Source organism: Pelmatolapia mariae, linkage group LG8 (assembly GCF_036321145.2).
Source record: "Pelmatolapia mariae isolate MD_Pm_ZW linkage group LG8, Pm_UMD_F_2, whole genome shotgun sequence".
NCBI classification, from domain to species: Eukaryota; Metazoa; Chordata; class Actinopteri; order Cichliformes; family Cichlidae; genus Pelmatolapia; species Pelmatolapia mariae.
The window spans coordinates 592,240-610,046 of NC_086234.1; the positions used below are offsets into that span (position 1 = coordinate 592,240).

Below are 17,807 nucleotides of genomic sequence, written 5' to 3' on the forward strand. Positions count from 1 at the left end.
CCTGTGCTACTGTGAGTGTAACTACCGCCCCTCCCCCCTCTTCCCAGCGCAAAGCACAAGGCTCGCGTGCGGAGTGAAGCGGAAAAAAAAGTGCGAGAGAGAGAGAGAGAGAGGGTGAGAGAAAGAAAAAAAACAAAACACGGCTCGCGTCAGTCACTTCAAAGAGTCAGCTCTAAGAGCCGTTTCATTCGCGACCGACACATCACTATTGTCTGAGGTGAAAATTGAATATGAAACCTTTATTTATTCAAACTGTGAAACACTGGAAATAAAGTTTAAACAGACAGTTACTGATGGATGTTCAGCCCTGTCAGAGCCACACCTGTCCACAGTAACCACACTGGCCCCAGTACAATAATAACATTCAAATAATGACGCAACAAACAGTGACATCATATCCCAATCATATTCATTATATCAAATGTTTTCTATCTTCTAATTAATATAATATTATATTTTACACACAGTTTTATTTTTAAATACATTTACATTTCAGTTATATCATAACATATAATATATAAGCGATAAATTACATACATGAATCATAATATAATTATAATTCCTGTAAGTGCGGTGTTTGTCCTGCAGGGGTCGGTAGTTTTCTTGCTGTTATTGTCGTGCAGCAACATGACAATAAGAGCAGAAGAAGAAGAAGCTGTAGCGTCAGAAGCTCCACGGGAAAGAAGGAGACTCACACCAGACTCCGTTCAAAAAGTGGCCGATTTAAGGTCAGAGCTGCAGCTTTAATACAGGAACTGTGTGTGTAACTGCAGACGGTTACAGGTTTCAAGGTGGAGGCTCCCACTGCTGTGGGTGGGGTTAAAGGGCAGGTCACGTGGTGATTGGCTCCAGCAGAGGCCGTGATCAGCTGATGAGCTGACTTCAGCAGCTTTTACAACAGCTGGTTATTGGGTGAGTGGGTCTAATCGACCTTTGATCTCACTCTGCCTGTTATTCTGAATAACACAGTCATCTGTTTCCAAGGCAACTGACATTAAAACAAAATGCTCCTCTCCTTCCTGCACTGCATGCTGGGAGTGTGAGTGAGTTTGTTTGGATACAGGATTTTCAGGTCACAGGATGATGAACAGCATTCCTCATGAGAGAGATCAATGGCTGATACATTTAGACTCCATGCTGAAATCATGGAGCAGGTCATAAAGCGTCTTTTTAACAAACTGCACAGTAACTCAAACAGATAAGCAGTAGCTCGGTGTAGGAGTAGGCGGGGACTGGACACAGAGCAGAAACATGGCAGAGAACGAATTAACCCAGGAATTAAAATATACTCACGAGTCAAAGTGACGAGTGTCACTGTAAAAGCAGCCAGCTTACACGGGGTTTTAACAGCAGTGATAAGGTCAGCAACATCACCTGTGGGCTTCATCATCGGACCGTCGTGCAGCAGTAGCACCGCAGCAGTGCTCGCATTAACAGTTCAGTGTTCATGATGAGATTTTCTGTTAAGCTTTTAGTCTTTTTTGGAGCCAGTGGGTGTCGCGGAAAATCCCTTGAAGTCGTTAACTCAGAGGGAAATCAGGAAAACTTGAACGAGAATCTTTTGTCTCTATATCAGCTACAGGAGGGAACAGTGGACACTGGGAAATTAGTTTTTTCAGGAAACTGTTTTTTCCTGCTTTTCCACCACTGCAGTGCTGCAGTAGAGGAGTGAACGTCTTTAACAGAGCTTCGTTACTCGCTTCTCTGCAGTCGAGGTGGTGCGGTGTTTTTGCAGCAGGTTGTCAGAGAGGCAGCTGGAGGTCCGTGTGCAAGCCTCCACTGCAGAAACGTAGTGTGGCTCTGCAGTGGGGGGTGTGGTCCATGGGTCCACCCTGCTACATTAGTAGGGTGGATGTCCCAGCTACATCACTCCAACAGTGATGCTGCGAATGCTCATATTCCCCTCCCAAATACAGCAGCACACCGGTCTTTCCAGCTTTCTCATTGGTCAGGCAAAGATGGGATTCATGCTAACCAGGAGAAAGAAAACGAGGGGTCCACAGATGTTGACCTCGTGTTCGAGGGTCTGCTGTCTGACTGCTTATAAAATGGCGGCACATCCTCTTTTCTGTTCGGCGAGATGTTTCTGTGAAGACTGAACTCCTGTCACCTGTCTGCAGGTAGGAGACCCCGCCCACATCAGAGCTATGCTGAGACCTCTGAGGCTCCTCCTCTCAGGCCTGAAAACACAGCCGAGCCGCTGCTGCTCCAGCTTCGTGTCCAGGATGAGGTAACTCATTATTTTGCTCGATTACTGATCGTTCAGTCGGTCGATCGATGGGCTGATCGGCTGATCTGTCCTTTCAGGTATGTGAGCAGGCTGAAGGAGGACGACGAGGCGTGCGCGGCGGCGTTGAAGGATGGCTCCATCTTCCTCTTCCACCGCTTGTCTCCTCTGCTGCGACGCCCCGACGCCAGAACCTTCAGCCCAGCAGCTCTCACCTGCTCAGGTACAGAACCGAGACCGAGCGAGCAGCGCTGAGGACCTGACAGTCAGGTGACATTCCTGCTGAGACGCTTTTTCGTGTTCCAGATGTGCAGTCGGTCCTACAGAGGCTCGGTTCAGATGGGTCGCTGCTGAAGGAGGCAGTTCTGATTGGCTGTTCTGAGCAGAACCAGGCTCAGTTCTGTCTGGATGTTGGTGAGAACGATTGAAATCCAGATCCCTGCATTGTGAGCTCGCCCAGCGCCATGTTCCTGACTCTGGAGGTTCTGGTCTCTGTTCAGGAGAACTGGACCAGGCGGCGGTGGAGGAAGCCTCTCAGGGGACCTTCATCGATCTGAGGAAGGCCTTCTTTCTGCTGCCCGCAGCTGAGGCGCCTCTAGTGTCCAAGGTGAGTGACTGCAGCTGACCTCTGATACCCACCTGTGCGGTTCTGGTACCAAATCAGGAACGTTTCAGCACCGTCCCACCAAACTGATACTGATACCGCCCCAGTAGAAGAGTCACACAGTAGTCTGTGTGTCCTGACTAGGGATATGTATCGATATCCAGTGCCATTATGGCACTCGTTCTGACATAAACGGTAGTAACCAGACCGAAAAGCAGCACACATTTCGGTGCTTTTTTTACCCTGAGATGTCATACACTTTAGATTCTAGCCAATCATTTTACCTTTCCAAGGATAGTAGGCGGGCCCAGGTACGTACGCTCTTTTAGAGCAGAGCTACAGATTAAAAACGCCCAAGGCGAAGCGGTCAAAAGTCTGGCTGTACTTCACAGCAAAAGATGCAAACTCAGCAGCCTGCAACAAGTGCTTTAAGCTGATACTGTGCAAAGGAGGTAACACCTCGAATCTGATGAAACACCTGGCGACGCATAGCGTTATTTTAAAAGCCGAGAAATGCACCATATTTGATAGCTTGCTGCGAGACCTCACACCGAGCACATCTACTGCGGGTGTGGTGCCTGTTATCGGACCCGGAGTTAGCAACATCCCCCAAAAACCCGAAGAGGAGAGTCCTGGCCCCTAGCCCTGCCAGTGTAGCAGAAATGATGACGGATGATGATGGCAGCAGCAGCCGTTCTTCTCTGCGTGAGTAGCTTAATGTTGTTCGTGTGTAATTTACGTTGAGTATGCTAACCATGTTATTAAATTAATGCATGTAAGGTGAACTAGCAAACACCGTCGTAGTTACATGCAGCTGTCTTCTTGTTTGACAGAGTGATGCCATATATGCCCTATAGCTGCAGAAAAGGCTAACATTGTTATCTTTTTACAAAAAAACAGCTGAACATGAGAGGTTTTTGGACAAAGTTTGTGTTCTTCATTCTTTAAGCACCGGCACCGTTTCAAAAGTACCGGTTTGGCACAGGTATCGGATAAAACCTAAACGATACCCATCCCTAGTCCTGACCCCGTGTGTCCTGCAGGGTCAGGCGCTGCTGCGTTGGCATCAGACCAGCAGGTTCTGCGGCACTTCGGGCCAGCCGACTCAACGAAACCGAGCAGGCAGCCAGAGGTTCTGCAGCAGCAGCTCCACCGTCTACTACCCGAAGGTAACGTCCTCGGTGCAGAACTGAACCAAAACCGAGCCGGGTCTGACTGTTTGTGTCTACAGATGTCTGCGGTGGCGGTTGCCCTGGTGTCTGATGGGAAACGGTGTCTGCTGGGCCGCCAGCCATCCTTCCCACGTGGACTCTACAGCGTGCTGGCCGGCTTCTGTGACATGGGTCAGACTCACCTGTGTGTGTGTGTGTGTGTGTGTGTGTGTGTGTGTGTGTGTGTGTCCAACTCACCTGTGTTTGTGTGTGTGGTTCCAGGTGAGACTCTGGAGGAGGCGCTCTGCAGGGAGGTGGCGGAGGAGGTGGGTCTGGAGATCCAGAGCATCTCCTACAGCTCCTCGCAGCACTGGCCGTTCCCGCACAGCTCCTTCATGCTGGGTTGCCACGCCTTGGTTGGCCCCGCCCACACTCAGGTGAGCTCACAGGTGATTATTGAGGTTGTGTAATCAGGACGAGGAGAAGCGAGCTCGGAGCTCCTCGTACTCGCTGATGATGTAGTGTCATGTGACCTGCTCTCGTTTCCTGTGCAGCTGAGCGTGGACAACTCAGAGCTGGAAGATGCTCGCTGGTTCACCGTGGACGAAATCACCCGCGCCCTCCAGGTGAAAGCTCCGCCCAGGAGAGACGACCCCCCAGTCGTCTGGCTTCCTCCGAAACACGCCCTCGCCAACCGCCTCATCAGGGAGTGGGTGGAGCAGCAGCGGCAGAGTGAGGGCGGAGAGTGATGGAGGCAGAGCTGCAGTCGGAGTCATCAGATCACACCTGAAACACGGATGTTTCACCTCCGCTCCTGAGATCTCACAGTTCAGAAGTCCATTCAGATTCTGTCTGATTTTAGCCTTCTCCACTGATCTAACCTGTGACCTTATTGAAAGAAGCTTTTAATGTGAAAAACATTGAGAGCTTCCTGTCAGTCACGACAGGAAGCAGCTCGTGGACTCTGACCTGCTGATGTTTCCTCCAAACTGATTTTAATTTTCAATAAAAATCCCAGAATGGAAAAAAGCTTGTGCTCGGTTTCTTTTGCCTGAGAAAGAATCAGCAAACACCAGCGTTCACTCATCAAACGTCCGATTTAACAAACGAGCTGTCCAAGGGGCGTTCGAGGCCGCGGTGTCTCACCTGTTCAGGTTTACCTGAGGGCTCGGAGGACAGACATGAACTCGGGTGGAAGAGAAACATTTTCACTGCCATTTTCACTGCCCTGCTTCTGCTCAGCTTTTATTTTGGTATTTCCTGTGAAACACTGGAGGGACGTGATTGATCACTCTTCTTCTGTGGTATCTGTCCTCCGGGCTCGCTCAGGATGAAGCCGTTTGTGATGACAGGTTTGCTCTGCTCGTCCTCAGAGTGTGAGGGAGCTCCCAGGAGAAATGAATCAGTCTGCTGTGTGAGATTCGTATCAGGACGATAAATAAACGAGACCGACCGCCCTGCGTGCAGCTTTGACCCAGAGTGACAGCACTGCTGAGAGTCTTAAAAGTTAAACATGTTCTTCTCTGTACACCAAAGATTTCTGTTTATCCATCATGTTTCTGATTGGATGGCTGTAAATGGAAATAGAGCAAAACGTTTTTTATTGAAAGTGTTTATTTGTTTGATTTTTAGATGAAAAAAATAAATATTTAGATACTCGTTGGAGGCACAAACCGTAACGTGGTATAACCTGATCCAGCCCAGAAACAAGCGGAACTACAGTCAGACATCCGTGAGCTCTGTCCGGATCACAGTTAGAAACGGAAGCGGCTTCCTGTTTGAACCGGAAGCCGGAGCAGCTCTTGGTGCACCCTCCCGTGTAGTTCGGGTCTGTGGGTCGGATCACACTGGACTCTCGGTTCTTTCCTCCGGGCCCTCTGTCCTCTGAGTAACCGCTGAGAGCGGCCCGAGGTCCCGCTGATGGTCGGCAGGGCTCCGCGCCCTGTCAGCCCGCAGGATGAGCTTCTCCGCCGGCCTGCACACACAGCTGGCCGCCGTCATGGAGTCCCTCGTCCACGCTGCAGTGGCGGAGCTGAAGAAGCTGGTGGAGGCCGGAGAGGAGCCTACTCTGCCGGCCAGAGAGAGGACGGAGAGCCGCGAGAGGATGGTGAGGAGCGGGGATTGGCTGGTGTGGCGGTGTAACTGGTGACCCGGTCTAACTGGTGTGATGGTGTAACTGGTGGCCCAGACTAACTGGTGTGGTGGTGTGACTGGTGACCCGGTCTAACTAGTGTGATGGTGTAACTGGTGACCCGGTCTAACTGGTGTGATGGTGTAACTGGTGACCCGGTCTAACTGGTGTGGTAGTGAAACTGGTGACCCAGTCTAACTGGTGTGATGGTGAAACTGGTGACCCAGACTAACTGGTGTGATGGTGAAACTGGTGACCCAGACTAACTGGTGTGGTGGTGTGACTGGTGACCCGGTCTAACTACGTAGTGTGGTGGTGAAACTGGTGACCCAGACTAACTGGTGTGATGGTGTAACTGGTGACCCGGTCTAACTGGTGTGATGGTGTAACTGGTGACCCGGTCTAACTGGTGTGGTAGTGAAACTGGTGACCCAGTCTAACTGGTGTGATGGTGTAACTGGTGGCCCAGACTAACTGGTGTGGTGGTGTGACTGGTGGCCCAGACTAACTGGTGTGGTGGTGTGACTGGTGACCCGGTCTAACTAGTGTGGTGGTGAAACTGGTGACCCAGTCTAACTGATGTGATGGTGTAACTGGTGACCCAGTGTAGCTGGTGTGGTGGTGAAACTGGTGACCCAGACTAACTGGTGTGGTAGTGAAACTGGTGGCCCGGTCTAACTAGTGTGGTGGTGAAACTGGTGACCCAGACTAACTGGTGTGGTAGTGAAACTGGTGACCCAGTCTAACTAGTGTGATGGTGAAACTGGTGACCCGGTGTAACTTGTGTGGTGGTGTGACTGGTGGCCTAGACTAACTGGTGTGGTGGTGTGACTGGTGGCCCAGACTAACTGGTGTGGTGGTGTAACTGGTGACCCGGTCTAACTAGTGTGGTGGTGAAACTGGTGACCCAGACTAACTGGTGTGGTGGTTGTATAGTTTTGACCGTCGTCATGATGACGGTGTGTGACCTCTGACCTCAGGTGCTGTTCGCTTCTATCATGGAGACTCTGGGGAACGAGGCTCTGGGGAAGATCCTCAACCTGCTGGATGAAGTAGGGCTAACGGGCCCAACGGAGCCGCCGTTGGGCCGCGGTGCCCGGCGGCCGCAGACGAGCGTACTCAACGTGCTCAGCAACACCCACATCGGTAAGTATCGGCCCCGCCCAAAGACTCCACCCCCGAGCCTCAGTGACGTCACCCTCACTGTGTTATGTTTGTGGCAGAGCTCGAGCACTCGTACGGACTTCGGCAGCAGGGCAGTGACTCGGCCACGCCCCCTCAGGTAAGCCTCCTGCTTTGGCTCACCTGTGCTGCGTTCACTGACCGTGACTGATTGTATGTATTTGTGTCCCTGCAGACCAGTTCGAAGGAGGAGGAGGAGGAGACGCCGCTGGTGCTGGCGGTCACCATTAAGGACGAGCACGGGAACATCGACCTGGGCGCCATCGCAGAGAGTGAGTGCTCGACCGAGGCAGGAAGTACGCCCACACGTGTGACGGTCTGATCAGCTGTGCTTATTCTTTCAGGAGCCGAGGTGGAGGCGGCCCCACCGGACGAGTCGGAGCGGCCGCTGTCCCCATCGAAGGTGGCGAGCCCGGCGGGCTTCGTGCTGGAGAGCGTCACCTGGAAGTACTTCACATGCACAGCGTGCGGGAAGTCCTTCTCGTCTCAGAGCAACCTCAAGACGCACCTGCGCGTGCACACGGGAGAAAAGCCATTCTTGTGCAGCGTGTGCGGCCGCGCCTTCCGCCAGCGGCAGGGCATGCAGAGCCACATGCGCACACACACGGGCGAGCGGCCCTTCGAGTGCCCGCAGTGCGGCAAACGCTTCTCCAAGCAGGGCCAACTGAAGGCGCATGCCGTTGTGCACACGGGCGAGAAGCCGCACGCCTGCGACCAGTGCGGCCGCCGCTTCAATCTGCCGCAGAACCTGCAGCGCCACAAGCGGACGCACGCAGGCGCCAAGATCTTCGTGTGCAAGGCGTGCGGGAAGGGATTCACGCGCGCAGTCACGCTGCGCACGCACCAGCTGATCCATAGCGGCCAGAAGCCGTTCAGGTGTGAGCAGTGCCACAAAGCTTTCCGGCACGCTGTCAACCTCAGGAACCACCAGCGCACGCACAGCGGTGCCCGCCCCTTCGCCTGCGACCTCTGCGGGAAGAGCTTCCGGCAGGCGGTGAACCTCAAGATCCACCGCCGCACGCACACGGGTGAGCGGCCCTTCTGCTGCCGCCAGTGCGGGAAGACGTTCAGCCAGCAGAGCAGCCTGATCTCGCACGGGCGCACGCACTCCGGCGAGAAGCCGTTTGCGTGCGGTGCCTGCGACAAGAAGTTCAACAACAGCAACAGCCTGAAGCTGCACACGCGCGTGCACACGGGCGAGAAGCCGTACGCCTGCGACGTCTGCGGCAAGAGCTTCAGCCAGGGCAGCCATCTGCGCACGCACAAGCGCCACCTACACGCCGGCGGGAAGCAGTACATCTGCGACCGCTGCGGCAAACGCTACGCCGACCAGCGCAACCTGAAGCTGCACAAGTGTGGCTACGCCTGAAGGGCCCGGAGGGCTTGAATGTGCAGGGGGTGGGGCCTCTGATTCGGCAAACAGACTCTGGCTGTTCCTTACACTCTGATTGGTTGCAATCTGAGTCGATGGATTTTCTTGATGTTTTATAATTTCGAAGGAGATTTTTTCATGTTCCAGAGACACGATGGACTGCAGACACCTGTGCAGGAGCACACCTGTCCACCTGCTGCCTTAACGGGACGGCGCGCCGCTTCAGCTTACGCATGACGTCATCACTGAGGTCACTGTGAACACTGATAATACTCAGACGTGAACTTTAATTTGAAAAGGTTTTGATGACATGAAGTGACCTTTCAAAATAAAAGAAAATGTTTATTTTTGTTCTGAAATGTTTGTTTATCATTTTTATAAAGTGACGTAAGAAGACAAACATCCTGCAGGACGGATCCATGAATAATAAAAATAATAATTATCAATAAAAAGTGTTGGTGATGAATCTGAGGAGCATGAGGTGAGCGACTCGGTCTGCAGCTTCCTGTTTCATCAGCAGGTGCAGCACACCTGTCAGCACATTCCTGAGGCCCATCGAGAATAACGTATAAAAAGTTAATGAGAAAAATAAACGTTAATACTTTAAAAGGTGGGGGCGTGGTCACAGAAGGTGGTTTGGGTGTGATGTCAGCGAGCACCGCACAGAACGCCGCCGTTCTGTGAATCGCAGTCGACTCAGATTAAAGTAGAATTCACATTTCTGTTTCTATTTTTCCTCTGAAACTCCAGCTCACAGAGGAAGAACTGATACAGATGTGATGGTGATCAGGTGATCAGGCTGGTCCCTCACACCGGCACGCCTTCAAACACTCAAACTTTATTAGCACAGCAGCTGTTTCACACAGCCACAGCTCCCTGTGGATGTGTGATGTCAGGTTAGCCCGCCTTTATAAAGTCAGCTGTTGGTACAATAATCAATGTGATTGGTCAGCTGTTGGTGGCCCCGCCCCTTTACGTGATGGCCGGCTGAGCGCCACATAAACCCGAGGGCAGAGAAACTGCACCCAGGTCAGTTTCACGCCCACAGCAGGAGTCTGATCTTTGATCCGTTTCTGGTCATTCACAAAGTGCATTCTGGGTAAACTTCAGGTGTCAGCCTGCGGGGCAGGTGAAGGGTCATCCTCCAGCAGTTGTTAGTCTACTGCAGTGGTTCCCAAACTTTTTTTGCTAGGCCCCCCTTGTTTTACAAGAAAAATGTTCGCGCCCCCCCACCCCCGCGCGTGCACGCGCGCACGCACGCACATGCACATCCTCCAACCACACACCCATATTTTGCTCCATTGCGGTTTATTTCACACCTCAAACATTTATTAAACAATTAAGCAAATACAAGTAATCTGCAATAAATTACAGGTAGTAAGAAAATAAACTACTAACTCTTTTACGCTGCGTCCGCACCTACACGGGTATTTTTGAAAGCGCAGCTGTTTCGTCCACACGTAAACGGCGTTTCGAATCAGCGAAAACGGAGATTTTTTTAAAACTCCTTTTTTGCGTTTACGTGTGGACGAGGAATACAGAGTTCATCACGCAACATTAAAGGTATGTGCCTTTTTTCACGTCACGTTATTGTTTATGACAATAACGTGAGATGAATGGCAGATAGAGACGAAATACTGTTACTGTTAATCTGACTATCTGCAGGTTTTACACGCTTACATACACACGCAGTTACTGTCCCTCCATTTAGAAAGGCAGAGGCGTCATGCTGTGATTATTTTACAGTAGTTATTTTTTTTCCTGTGTAATAATATTCAACATTGCTATCAATACATTTTTCAAAAAATGCCTCTCTGTGCAAAATGGGTTCAAAAACATAAACAGCTGTGGGACACTGTTTGTCCGTGATTTAGACAGGGGGAACAAATCGTGGCAGGATCAGCCTGATGTTATTTGTATCCCGCTGTAACTTTACTGTATAAAGAGCTAACATCTCCAACATGTCAGGAGTAGTTAGTCATTACAACAAGTGTTTGTGAACTAAAAATCAAGAATGTGGGATACTATTTGCCCGTGATTTGAACAGCCCAGCGCTGCTCCCGACACAGGGGAAACCAATTCTGCAGGGGAGCCCTACCTTGTCACTTGTGCAGGTGAAACCAAAGGGCAGATATGCTTCACCATATTTTCTAGTCTTTGGCTTAGAATGAAGTTGGTTTGGAAACATATTCAGCCATGCTTCATCTCCTGCTTTGCGTTTCTGTGGGTGCACCGTGCTAGCAGTGTCCAAGCGTTTTTTTGTTTTTTTTTTCCCCTTTTCATCCCCCCCCCATGGCTCTGCGCCCCCCCTAGGGGGCGGGCCCCACACTTTGACACAGAGTCATCACGTGTTCCGTGTCACATGGACTACTCAACCTCAGGTCCTTAAGAAGGTTTCAAGGTCCTGGAAGGTGCATAGAGAACACGTCCAGAAAGCATGGCAGGACCTCAGGGAGTCTGAATCCGAGGGAAAATAGTCAGATTACACACACACACTTTTTCTCTTGAGTCTGTTTGAAGCAACATCGGTAAATCACCCCGTGGAGGCCTCACGGAGAGCCGGAGGCCGTCTGAGGCGCGCTCCAGTCTGGGGGGAACTGGTCCTGTCTTCCGGCCACTGGGGGCGCTGTCCTCCCGTCACAGAAGGGCTGTTACTTTTCTGTTTCCGGGTCTTTGGAGAGCAACGTGTGGAGACAACCCGCATCTCGGCACCAAAACACTCCGACACTTCGAACCAAAGTGACCGAGCAGGAACGACTGCAGTCCGGCCTGACACATCGGAGACACCGGAACGTCCTGCAGCCATGGGCCCGGTGAGTGAGAGGCTTAAATCCGCCGTTTAATGAACGGAGTCTGGTCTGAGAGAACAAACGTGCTCAAAGCGTCTGTGTCCTCACAGCCCACCGCCAGAGTCCACAGAAAAACCCCACGATTTTAGAGTCAGACTTATTTTAAAACAGATCCCCGGGTGTTCAGAGGGATACCAGAGCCCCAAAATAACGGCGCATTGAACGGAGTGTGGTCCGAGCACACACGGTGATGCTCCTCCATCAGAGCCTCCTGCTGCTTTACTCTGACAACATCACAAACGGTCACGTGGAAGGATTCACAGTGTCTGATGGTCTGCCCGGAGTCAGCCACTCTGTGTCCCCACTCAGGAAAGAAACACACCCCATCATCTACCCAGCAACGTAGCACATGTAGTATCCTGTAGTACCAGGCAGTATGAGGTAGTACTGTGTAGTGTGAGGTAGTATTGAGGCGGCAGAGCGTCTGAGCTCCACGCCCACAGTGAGTCCAGTAAATCAGCAGCTTGAGACGCTGAGCTTGTCTCTGATTGGTGGGTTTAGAGTCGGGTCACACCGTGCCAGGTGTTCACAGGATCCAACCCAGAGCCTCCATGGACCATCACATCATTGCTGAAGATAACACCTCTCCTTCTTTCCTCTGATGCTCCGCAGCCTCGCTCGAAGAAGCGGCGGCCGACGTTTCGCCGCCTGCTGAAGACGAGCGGCGTGAAGCTGGAGAACAAGCTGAAGAACCGCCAGCTGAAGCAGCAGAACGTCGCCAAGAAGCAGCGCAAGGAGCAGAAAAGGCTGAGGCAGGCGGTGAAGGGCGCCGTCGGCGAAACGCCCCGCCCACTGGAGACGTACAGGAAGAGACCAGGTGAGCTGCAAACAATCACGTGATTACTAACGTCTGCTGTAAACCAATCAGAGACCAGAACTGTCTGACCCTGCTCCTGCTCGTACAGAGGAGGAGGAGGAGGAGGAGTTTCTGGAGAGCCTACCCACAGACATGATGGAGCAGGAAGACCTGCAGCAGATGACCGCCATGGCTCGCCAGGCGTCCTTCATCACCAGGGACCTGTCGTCATGGTAACTCCAACACACACACACACAAACCATATTTAGATACAGAAGCAGGTGTGATGCGCAGTGACTGAGGTGCGTTTGTGTGGTGCGGCGGGGCGTCCCAGCGGGCCGGTGCACGGCGGGAAGAAGCGGAAATCGGACGTAGCTCGCAGCTACGAGAAGGTTCCCAGGAAGATGGCGAGGACGGAGGAAAAGGAAGTGATCCACCTGCTGCCGATCAAAGACAAGACAGGCGTGATCCCACAGAGCGTCGAGAGGGGTACGGCGTGCTGCATTGATCGCTGATCGATCTGATTGGTTCTCTGTGGCTGTGTCGAAACGTCTCCCTCTGTTCTTTCAGTGGTGGAGAAGCAGCCGGAGGAGGAGGAGCAGGGGGAGGAGCAGGAGGAGGAGCAGGAGGAGGAGCCTGATGACGTCGACACAGGTATGAAAAGCAATCAGAACTTTTGGAATAAGAATAAAACTCCCCAGGCACGGCGGGGTACACGCTTCCGTGACGAGGCTGAGGCGTCCTCTCATCTGTCACGTGTCCTCCTTGCAGAGGCGGAGCCACCGAGCTGCCAGGAGATGACGCCGGCGCAGAGAGAGCGGCTCAGGAATCAGAAGCTGAACGAGAGGAAGCTGACCATCGCCGGCCTGGCGTCGGCCATCGTGTCGGACCCCATCGGCAGCGTAAGGCCGGGCACCGCTCTGGGATCGGGCTCGTGGCGTGTATGTGTGTGTTTAACGTGACGTCGTGTGTGACAGATAAAGCGTGTGAAGGAGCTGCGGGGGATGCTGATGGAGGCCGACCCCAGCGTGGCGGTGACGGTCAGAAAGCTGGTGATGGTTTCTTTGATGGAGGTCTTCAAAGACATCGCCCCCACCTACAGGATCCGACCTCTGACCTCGGCGGAGAAGACCGCTAAGGTGCGTTTGTGAGTTTGTTTGTAGAGGAAGCGCCTGGCGGCAGGTCGCCACAGTCGCCACGTTTTAACCTGCTGCTTGTGCCGCTCGCCGTCTTCCAGGTGAAGAAGGAGACGCAGGTGCTCCGAGAGTTCGAGGAGGGTTTGGTGAGTCAGTACAAGTTCTACCTGGAGGACCTGGAGCAGACTGTCAAAGGTACGCCACCGTCACCATAGCAACAGCTACACACTGACACCCGCACACATCACGGCGCCCTGACCGCTCATCTCCGCCCACAGACTGGAAGCAAAAGAAGAAGAAGCGCAGTCAGGCGGTGGCGCTGCAGGCGTACGGCGGGCTGGCCGAGGTCGCCGTCCGCTGCCTGTGCGAGCTGCTCGTCGCTCTGCCTCACTTCAACTTCCACAACAACATTGTGGTCGTCCTGGCACCGCTGATGAACGACTCCACCAAGAAGGTGAGTTTCACGGGCGCCGCGGCCCAGACCGTCGGCATCGAGCAACGGCTTAACGTGCTCTTTGTGTTTCAGGTGTCCGGCATGTGCTGTGACGCGTTCAGGAAGCTCTTCCAGCAGGACAGAGCGGGCGGGGCCTCGCTGGCCACGGTGCGAGTTATCTCCGGCCTCGTGAAGAGCCTGAACTACAACGTCCGACCCGAGGTAACGAAACGTATCCAGGCCACGCCCACTCCGAGAAGAGTCCGTTGATAAGTTATTAATCAGACGCTGTTAACTCCGCCCCCTCCAGCTGCTGCGGACGCTGCTGAGTCTGAGGATTAAAGAGGTGGAGATGAAGAAGGACATCGAGGCTGCGGCACCAAAGAAGAAGTTCATGACCAACAAGGAGAGGAAGAAGAACCTGTCGAGGATGCAGAGGAAGGTAAACCCTCACACCCGAGTCCTTATTGGTTGTTTCAGCGGTCAGGTCCGCCCCCACAGCCCTGTTAGCAAGGCCTCGTTCATTTTAAGGGCTGGAGCTGCAGCAGCAGACGAACAGTGAGAAAAACTCAGGCTTTAGAAACAGGAACACGTGTTCGTTAAAACGTTTCTGCCAGCTTCAAAAACGTCAGCACAAAGAGACGATCTGCTAAACGTTCACAAGGTAAAGAAATAATCCAAATATGAGCGAAACATGTAAAAAAATCATTTTTAATTTAAAATAATAAACTCTAAACATAATAATGTGAGAATAAGAGAACGTATCAATGAAACGTTAATAAAATATTAACTGGGGCAAAATATAAAAAACAATTCTTACAATAACCTGAGGAAATATTAGCAAAGTAACAAAGACATGAGAAGAACATGTGAGTCAGAATAAAATGTTACTACATGTTTGTGCTAATTCACTAAAGTCTATGAGAATTAATAAAAGAAGCATTAAAAACTTCCTGTGATGAGCTGATGCTCAGGGATTTCTCAGTCTGTCCAGCAGGGGGCAGTGAGAGACACCAATCTGTGTGTGTGTGTGTGTGTGTGTGTGTGTGTGTAGTGGAAGAAGGCTGAGGAGAAGCTGGAGAAGGAGCTGCTGGAGGCTGAAGCCTCAGAGAGCAAAGACAAGAAGATCAAGCTGGTGAGTTGAAAGGTCACGAGCGTGTACGGTGAGAGGAAGGACACTCCTCCTCCTTCTCCTCCTCTTCACCCCTCTGCTCTTCCTCTCCAGCACACAGAGACGCTGAACATCGTCTTCCTCATTTACTTCAGGATTTTGAAGAAGGCTCAGAAATCAGTTCTTCTCCCTGCAGTCCTGGAGGGGCTCGCCAAGTACGACACACACGCACACACTCACACAATCTGTAATACTACTATAGTGCTGAATATGATGTCATTTCCTGTCAGTTTTGCTCACCTCATCAACCTGGAGTTCTTTGATGACCTGCTCAACGTGCTGCAGGACCTCATCCAAGCAGGCGTGAGTGTTCATATTTGACCCCGCCCCCTGCAGAGTCACCTGCTAGTTTGGGGTCACAAATAGTTCTTTATTTATTTTTGTTTCTTTATTTATATCTGCAGGGTTTGTCCAATAAGGAGACGCTGCACTGCATCCAGACCGTCTTCACTATCCTGTCAGGACAAGGTCAGACTCTGTGTGTGTGCTCGTATATCTGACTTGTGAAGACCTTAGTCTGATGTAGACCTCTGAGGCCATTTTAAATATTTTTGTTATATGATCACAAGAAGTCAGGACCGTCTTTGTGTATCAATGTCGAGACATTTGTGGAGCTGCAATAACGAGTTGTTTTAAAGGTTCAGACTTGGATTGTAGTCCTGGGAATATAGCATGTAAGGGTCCCCTCACAGTGACATAGACAAACATATGTGTTCATGTTAGGCTCACAGAGGCACATGTGCAGCACTGTTCAGCAATAGCACTGACCAGAGTTTATTCTCACTGAGATAGGCCAATAAATTATTTTAACAAACTCTTTGAAAAGTCAGGTGTGTTTCCTGCACATGATGTCACTTCCTGTTGAGTTTCCTGGATCAATAAAGTTTGTTTGTGTACCAGGTGACGTCCTGAACATCGACCCGCTCACCTTTTACTCTCAGTTATATAAACTGCTGCCCAGGCTCCACGCAGGTCAGTTAGCCTCACTTTGAACCGGCAGTATGACATCACAGGTCACGTGATTGTTTTAACAGCCACGCTTTGAATCCCTCAGGGGCACCCAATGATGACGCCATCATTGTACTGCGGTGTCTGGACGCAATGCTGACCCGCCGCAGGAAGCACGTGACCCTACAGAGGGCGATGGCGTTTGTCAAAAGGCTGAGCACGATCAGTCTGCACGTAATGCCCAACGCCAGCGTGGGAATTCTTGCCGCCAACCGAGCCACAATGCATGTGAGTCTGAACGTGTGTGTTGACATCCTGTCTTCCTCCCCTCGTCCCCAACCGCTCTCTCAGATGGCCGACCCTCCCTGAGCAGAACTCTTCCCCGTCCCAGTCCCACTGTCAGCAGAGTGCTTACTCATAGATCGTGATTTCAGGGGTTTTCTCTGTTTCCTTTGTGTTAGTGTTGCTCTTTACATGACAACATGAAGCACCTCGACGTGACTGTTGTTGTGATTTGTTGCTATATAAACGAAATTGAGCTGAATTCAGTCACTTGAAAAGACAGGTGTGGTTACCTAACAGCTGCTCAGTAATTCAGGTAACTGTACAGAAGTTTGACGTGTGTGTGTGTGTGTGTGTGTGTGTGTGTGTGTGTGTGTGTGTGTGTGTGTCTTTCTCAGTCCTTCCCCAAGTGTGACTTCCTGCTGGACAACGAGATTCAGGGCAGTGGCTTCTACCTGCCGGAGCTCGACGAACCTGAACACTGCAACGCTCAGAACACAGCACTGTGGGAGCTACACACACTGCAGGTACACACACACTGCAGACGCACACACAACACTGCAGACACACACACACACACGTATGCAGGTGCACACATGGCCCCACGTGTTTCTGAATGTAGCTGTTTGTGCTCTTTCAGAGACATTACCACCCGGTCGTGCAGCGGTTTGCAGTCCACCTGAGTCAGGGCGCTCCCTCTGAAGGCTCGGCGGCGCTCAGTGTGGAGCTGAGTCGCAGGTACACACACACACACACACCACCTGTGTTTAATCAGAAAGCTCAGCCTGTGTGAGGATCAGTGAAAACGGCGTACTGCTCCTTTAAAAGTTCAGTTTTTCTGAAGTGTGAACGTTGCCCCCTGCAGGTCATCTGTGGAGCTGTTTGACGACTACAGCATCAAAGATATGACCTTTAACCCCCCTGTAGCATCACCAAGCCTCAAGAAGAAGGTTTGAAAGTCAAACTAAAATATTTTAACGTTTAGTGAGTCATGTGACTGATTGATGACCGACTATCGCTTTGCTTTGTTCAGGATCATTTTGTGGTCGGAGCGACGCTGCTTGACGCCGAGTTGCAGAAAAGAATCGAGTGCGCCCTGACCCCCGCCGAGGACACACAGCTGGACTTTACTGCAGCGCACACACACAAAACCACCCAGCACTGACACACACACACACCTAAAATAAAACAACATTTTATGGCCATCAGGAGAGGAAGTAAAGCTGCAACCTGATAGGCAGACCTTCAAAATAAAAGCCCAAAGTGTCTTCAGGGGAGGAGTTGGACTGTTTTCACCATGTTGATGTGAAGAGTTGTGATGTCGGGCAACCTGATGAGTCGATGCGGAGTGCCCAGTTTGATTGCCATGACTACGCTGTTTAAATGTCAGATATTAAAAATAAAGACCAGAAAAACTCTTCTTTAACATTTCAGCTGCTTTTATTTTTTAGAGGCTGGGGTCTGTCACACCAGGTAAGACCCCAGGTGCAGGCTGGGTAAGGATGACCCAGAGACAAGATGCTAG

At 51.5% G+C, this 17,807-nt stretch overlaps 3 protein-coding genes across 5 annotated transcripts; all 3 read left to right on the forward strand.

The window, feature by feature from the left end:
• The first annotated feature begins 645 nt into the window (after positions 1 to 645).
• nudt13 (nudix (nucleoside diphosphate linked moiety X)-type motif 13) lies at positions 646 to 4,982 on the forward strand. 3 transcript variants are annotated; one of them, XM_065471629.1, is made up of 9 exons: positions 646 to 728; positions 2,121 to 2,230; positions 2,308 to 2,450; positions 2,534 to 2,641; positions 2,731 to 2,834; positions 3,875 to 4,000; positions 4,063 to 4,174; positions 4,265 to 4,419; positions 4,537 to 4,982. In XM_065471629.1, the coding sequence occupies exons 2-9, from the start codon at positions 2,148 to 2,150 to the stop codon at positions 4,729 to 4,731; spliced, it is 1,026 nt and encodes a 341-aa protein (XP_065327701.1). In that variant the 5' UTR covers positions 646 to 728; positions 2,121 to 2,147; the 3' UTR covers positions 4,732 to 4,982. The 3 variants fall into 3 exon arrangements, with proteins under 3 accessions (XP_065327701.1, XP_063338441.1, XP_063338442.1); XM_063482371.1 differs by having other exon boundaries at positions 646 to 912; positions 2,728 to 2,834; positions 4,537 to 4,981; XM_063482372.1 differs by having other exon boundaries at positions 2,728 to 2,834; positions 4,537 to 4,980.
• Positions 4,983 to 5,130: 148 nt separating this feature from the next.
• si:ch211-207i20.2 (uncharacterized protein LOC568537 homolog) lies at positions 5,131 to 9,083 on the forward strand. The gene is made up of 5 exons (XM_063482370.1): positions 5,131 to 6,089; positions 7,094 to 7,259; positions 7,337 to 7,395; positions 7,471 to 7,567; positions 7,640 to 9,083. Exons 1-5 carry the CDS (start codon positions 5,940 to 5,942, stop codon positions 8,662 to 8,664), a joined length of 1,497 nt encoding a protein of 498 aa, XP_063338440.1. The 5' UTR covers positions 5,131 to 5,939; the 3' UTR covers positions 8,665 to 9,083.
• A 2,185-nt stretch (positions 9,084 to 11,268) lies between these two features.
• Positions 11,269 to 17,692, forward strand: noc3l (NOC3-like DNA replication regulator). Its single transcript, XM_063482377.1, has 21 exons — positions 11,269 to 11,480; positions 12,129 to 12,333; positions 12,422 to 12,545; positions 12,647 to 12,801; positions 12,883 to 12,966; positions 13,084 to 13,214; positions 13,290 to 13,451; positions 13,550 to 13,643; positions 13,727 to 13,902; positions 13,975 to 14,103; positions 14,192 to 14,323; positions 14,936 to 15,016; positions 15,107 to 15,207; positions 15,283 to 15,355; positions 15,457 to 15,520; positions 15,953 to 16,024; positions 16,107 to 16,288; positions 16,681 to 16,809; positions 16,923 to 17,020; positions 17,148 to 17,232; positions 17,316 to 17,692. Exons 1-21 carry the CDS (start codon positions 11,472 to 11,474, stop codon positions 17,445 to 17,447), a joined length of 2,418 nt encoding a protein of 805 aa, XP_063338447.1. The 5' UTR covers positions 11,269 to 11,471; the 3' UTR covers positions 17,448 to 17,692.
• The last annotated feature ends 115 nt before the right edge of the window (positions 17,693 to 17,807 follow it).

Bases quoted from the DNA above. Each gene is read 5' to 3' on its own strand.
- nudt13 (XM_063482371.1), top strand. From the start codon at position 2,148: ATGCTGAGACCTCTGAGGCTCCTCCTCTCAGGCCTGAAAACACAGCCG. The intron at 2,642-2,727 runs GTGAGAACGATT...GTCTCTGTTCAG, and splicing joins TCAGTTCTGTCTGGATGTTG to GAGAACTGGACCAGGCGGCG. The intron at 4,001-4,062 runs GTAACGTCCTCG...TTGTGTCTACAG, and splicing joins CCACCGTCTACTACCCGAAG to ATGTCTGCGGTGGCGGTTGC.
- si:ch211-207i20.2 (XM_063482370.1), top strand. From the start codon at position 5,940: ATGAGCTTCTCCGCCGGCCTGCACACACAGCTGGCCGCCGTCATGGAG. The intron at 6,090-7,093 runs GTGAGGAGCGGG...CTCTGACCTCAG, and splicing joins CGGAGAGCCGCGAGAGGATG to GTGCTGTTCGCTTCTATCAT. The intron at 7,260-7,336 runs GTAAGTATCGGC...TGTTTGTGGCAG, and splicing joins GCTCAGCAACACCCACATCG to AGCTCGAGCACTCGTACGGA.
- noc3l (XM_063482377.1), top strand. The intron at 13,452-13,549 runs GTGCGTTTGTGA...GCCGTCTTCCAG, and splicing joins CGGCGGAGAAGACCGCTAAG to GTGAAGAAGGAGACGCAGGT. The intron at 16,025-16,106 runs GTCAGTTAGCCT...TGAATCCCTCAG, and splicing joins GCTGCCCAGGCTCCACGCAG to GGGCACCCAATGATGACGCC.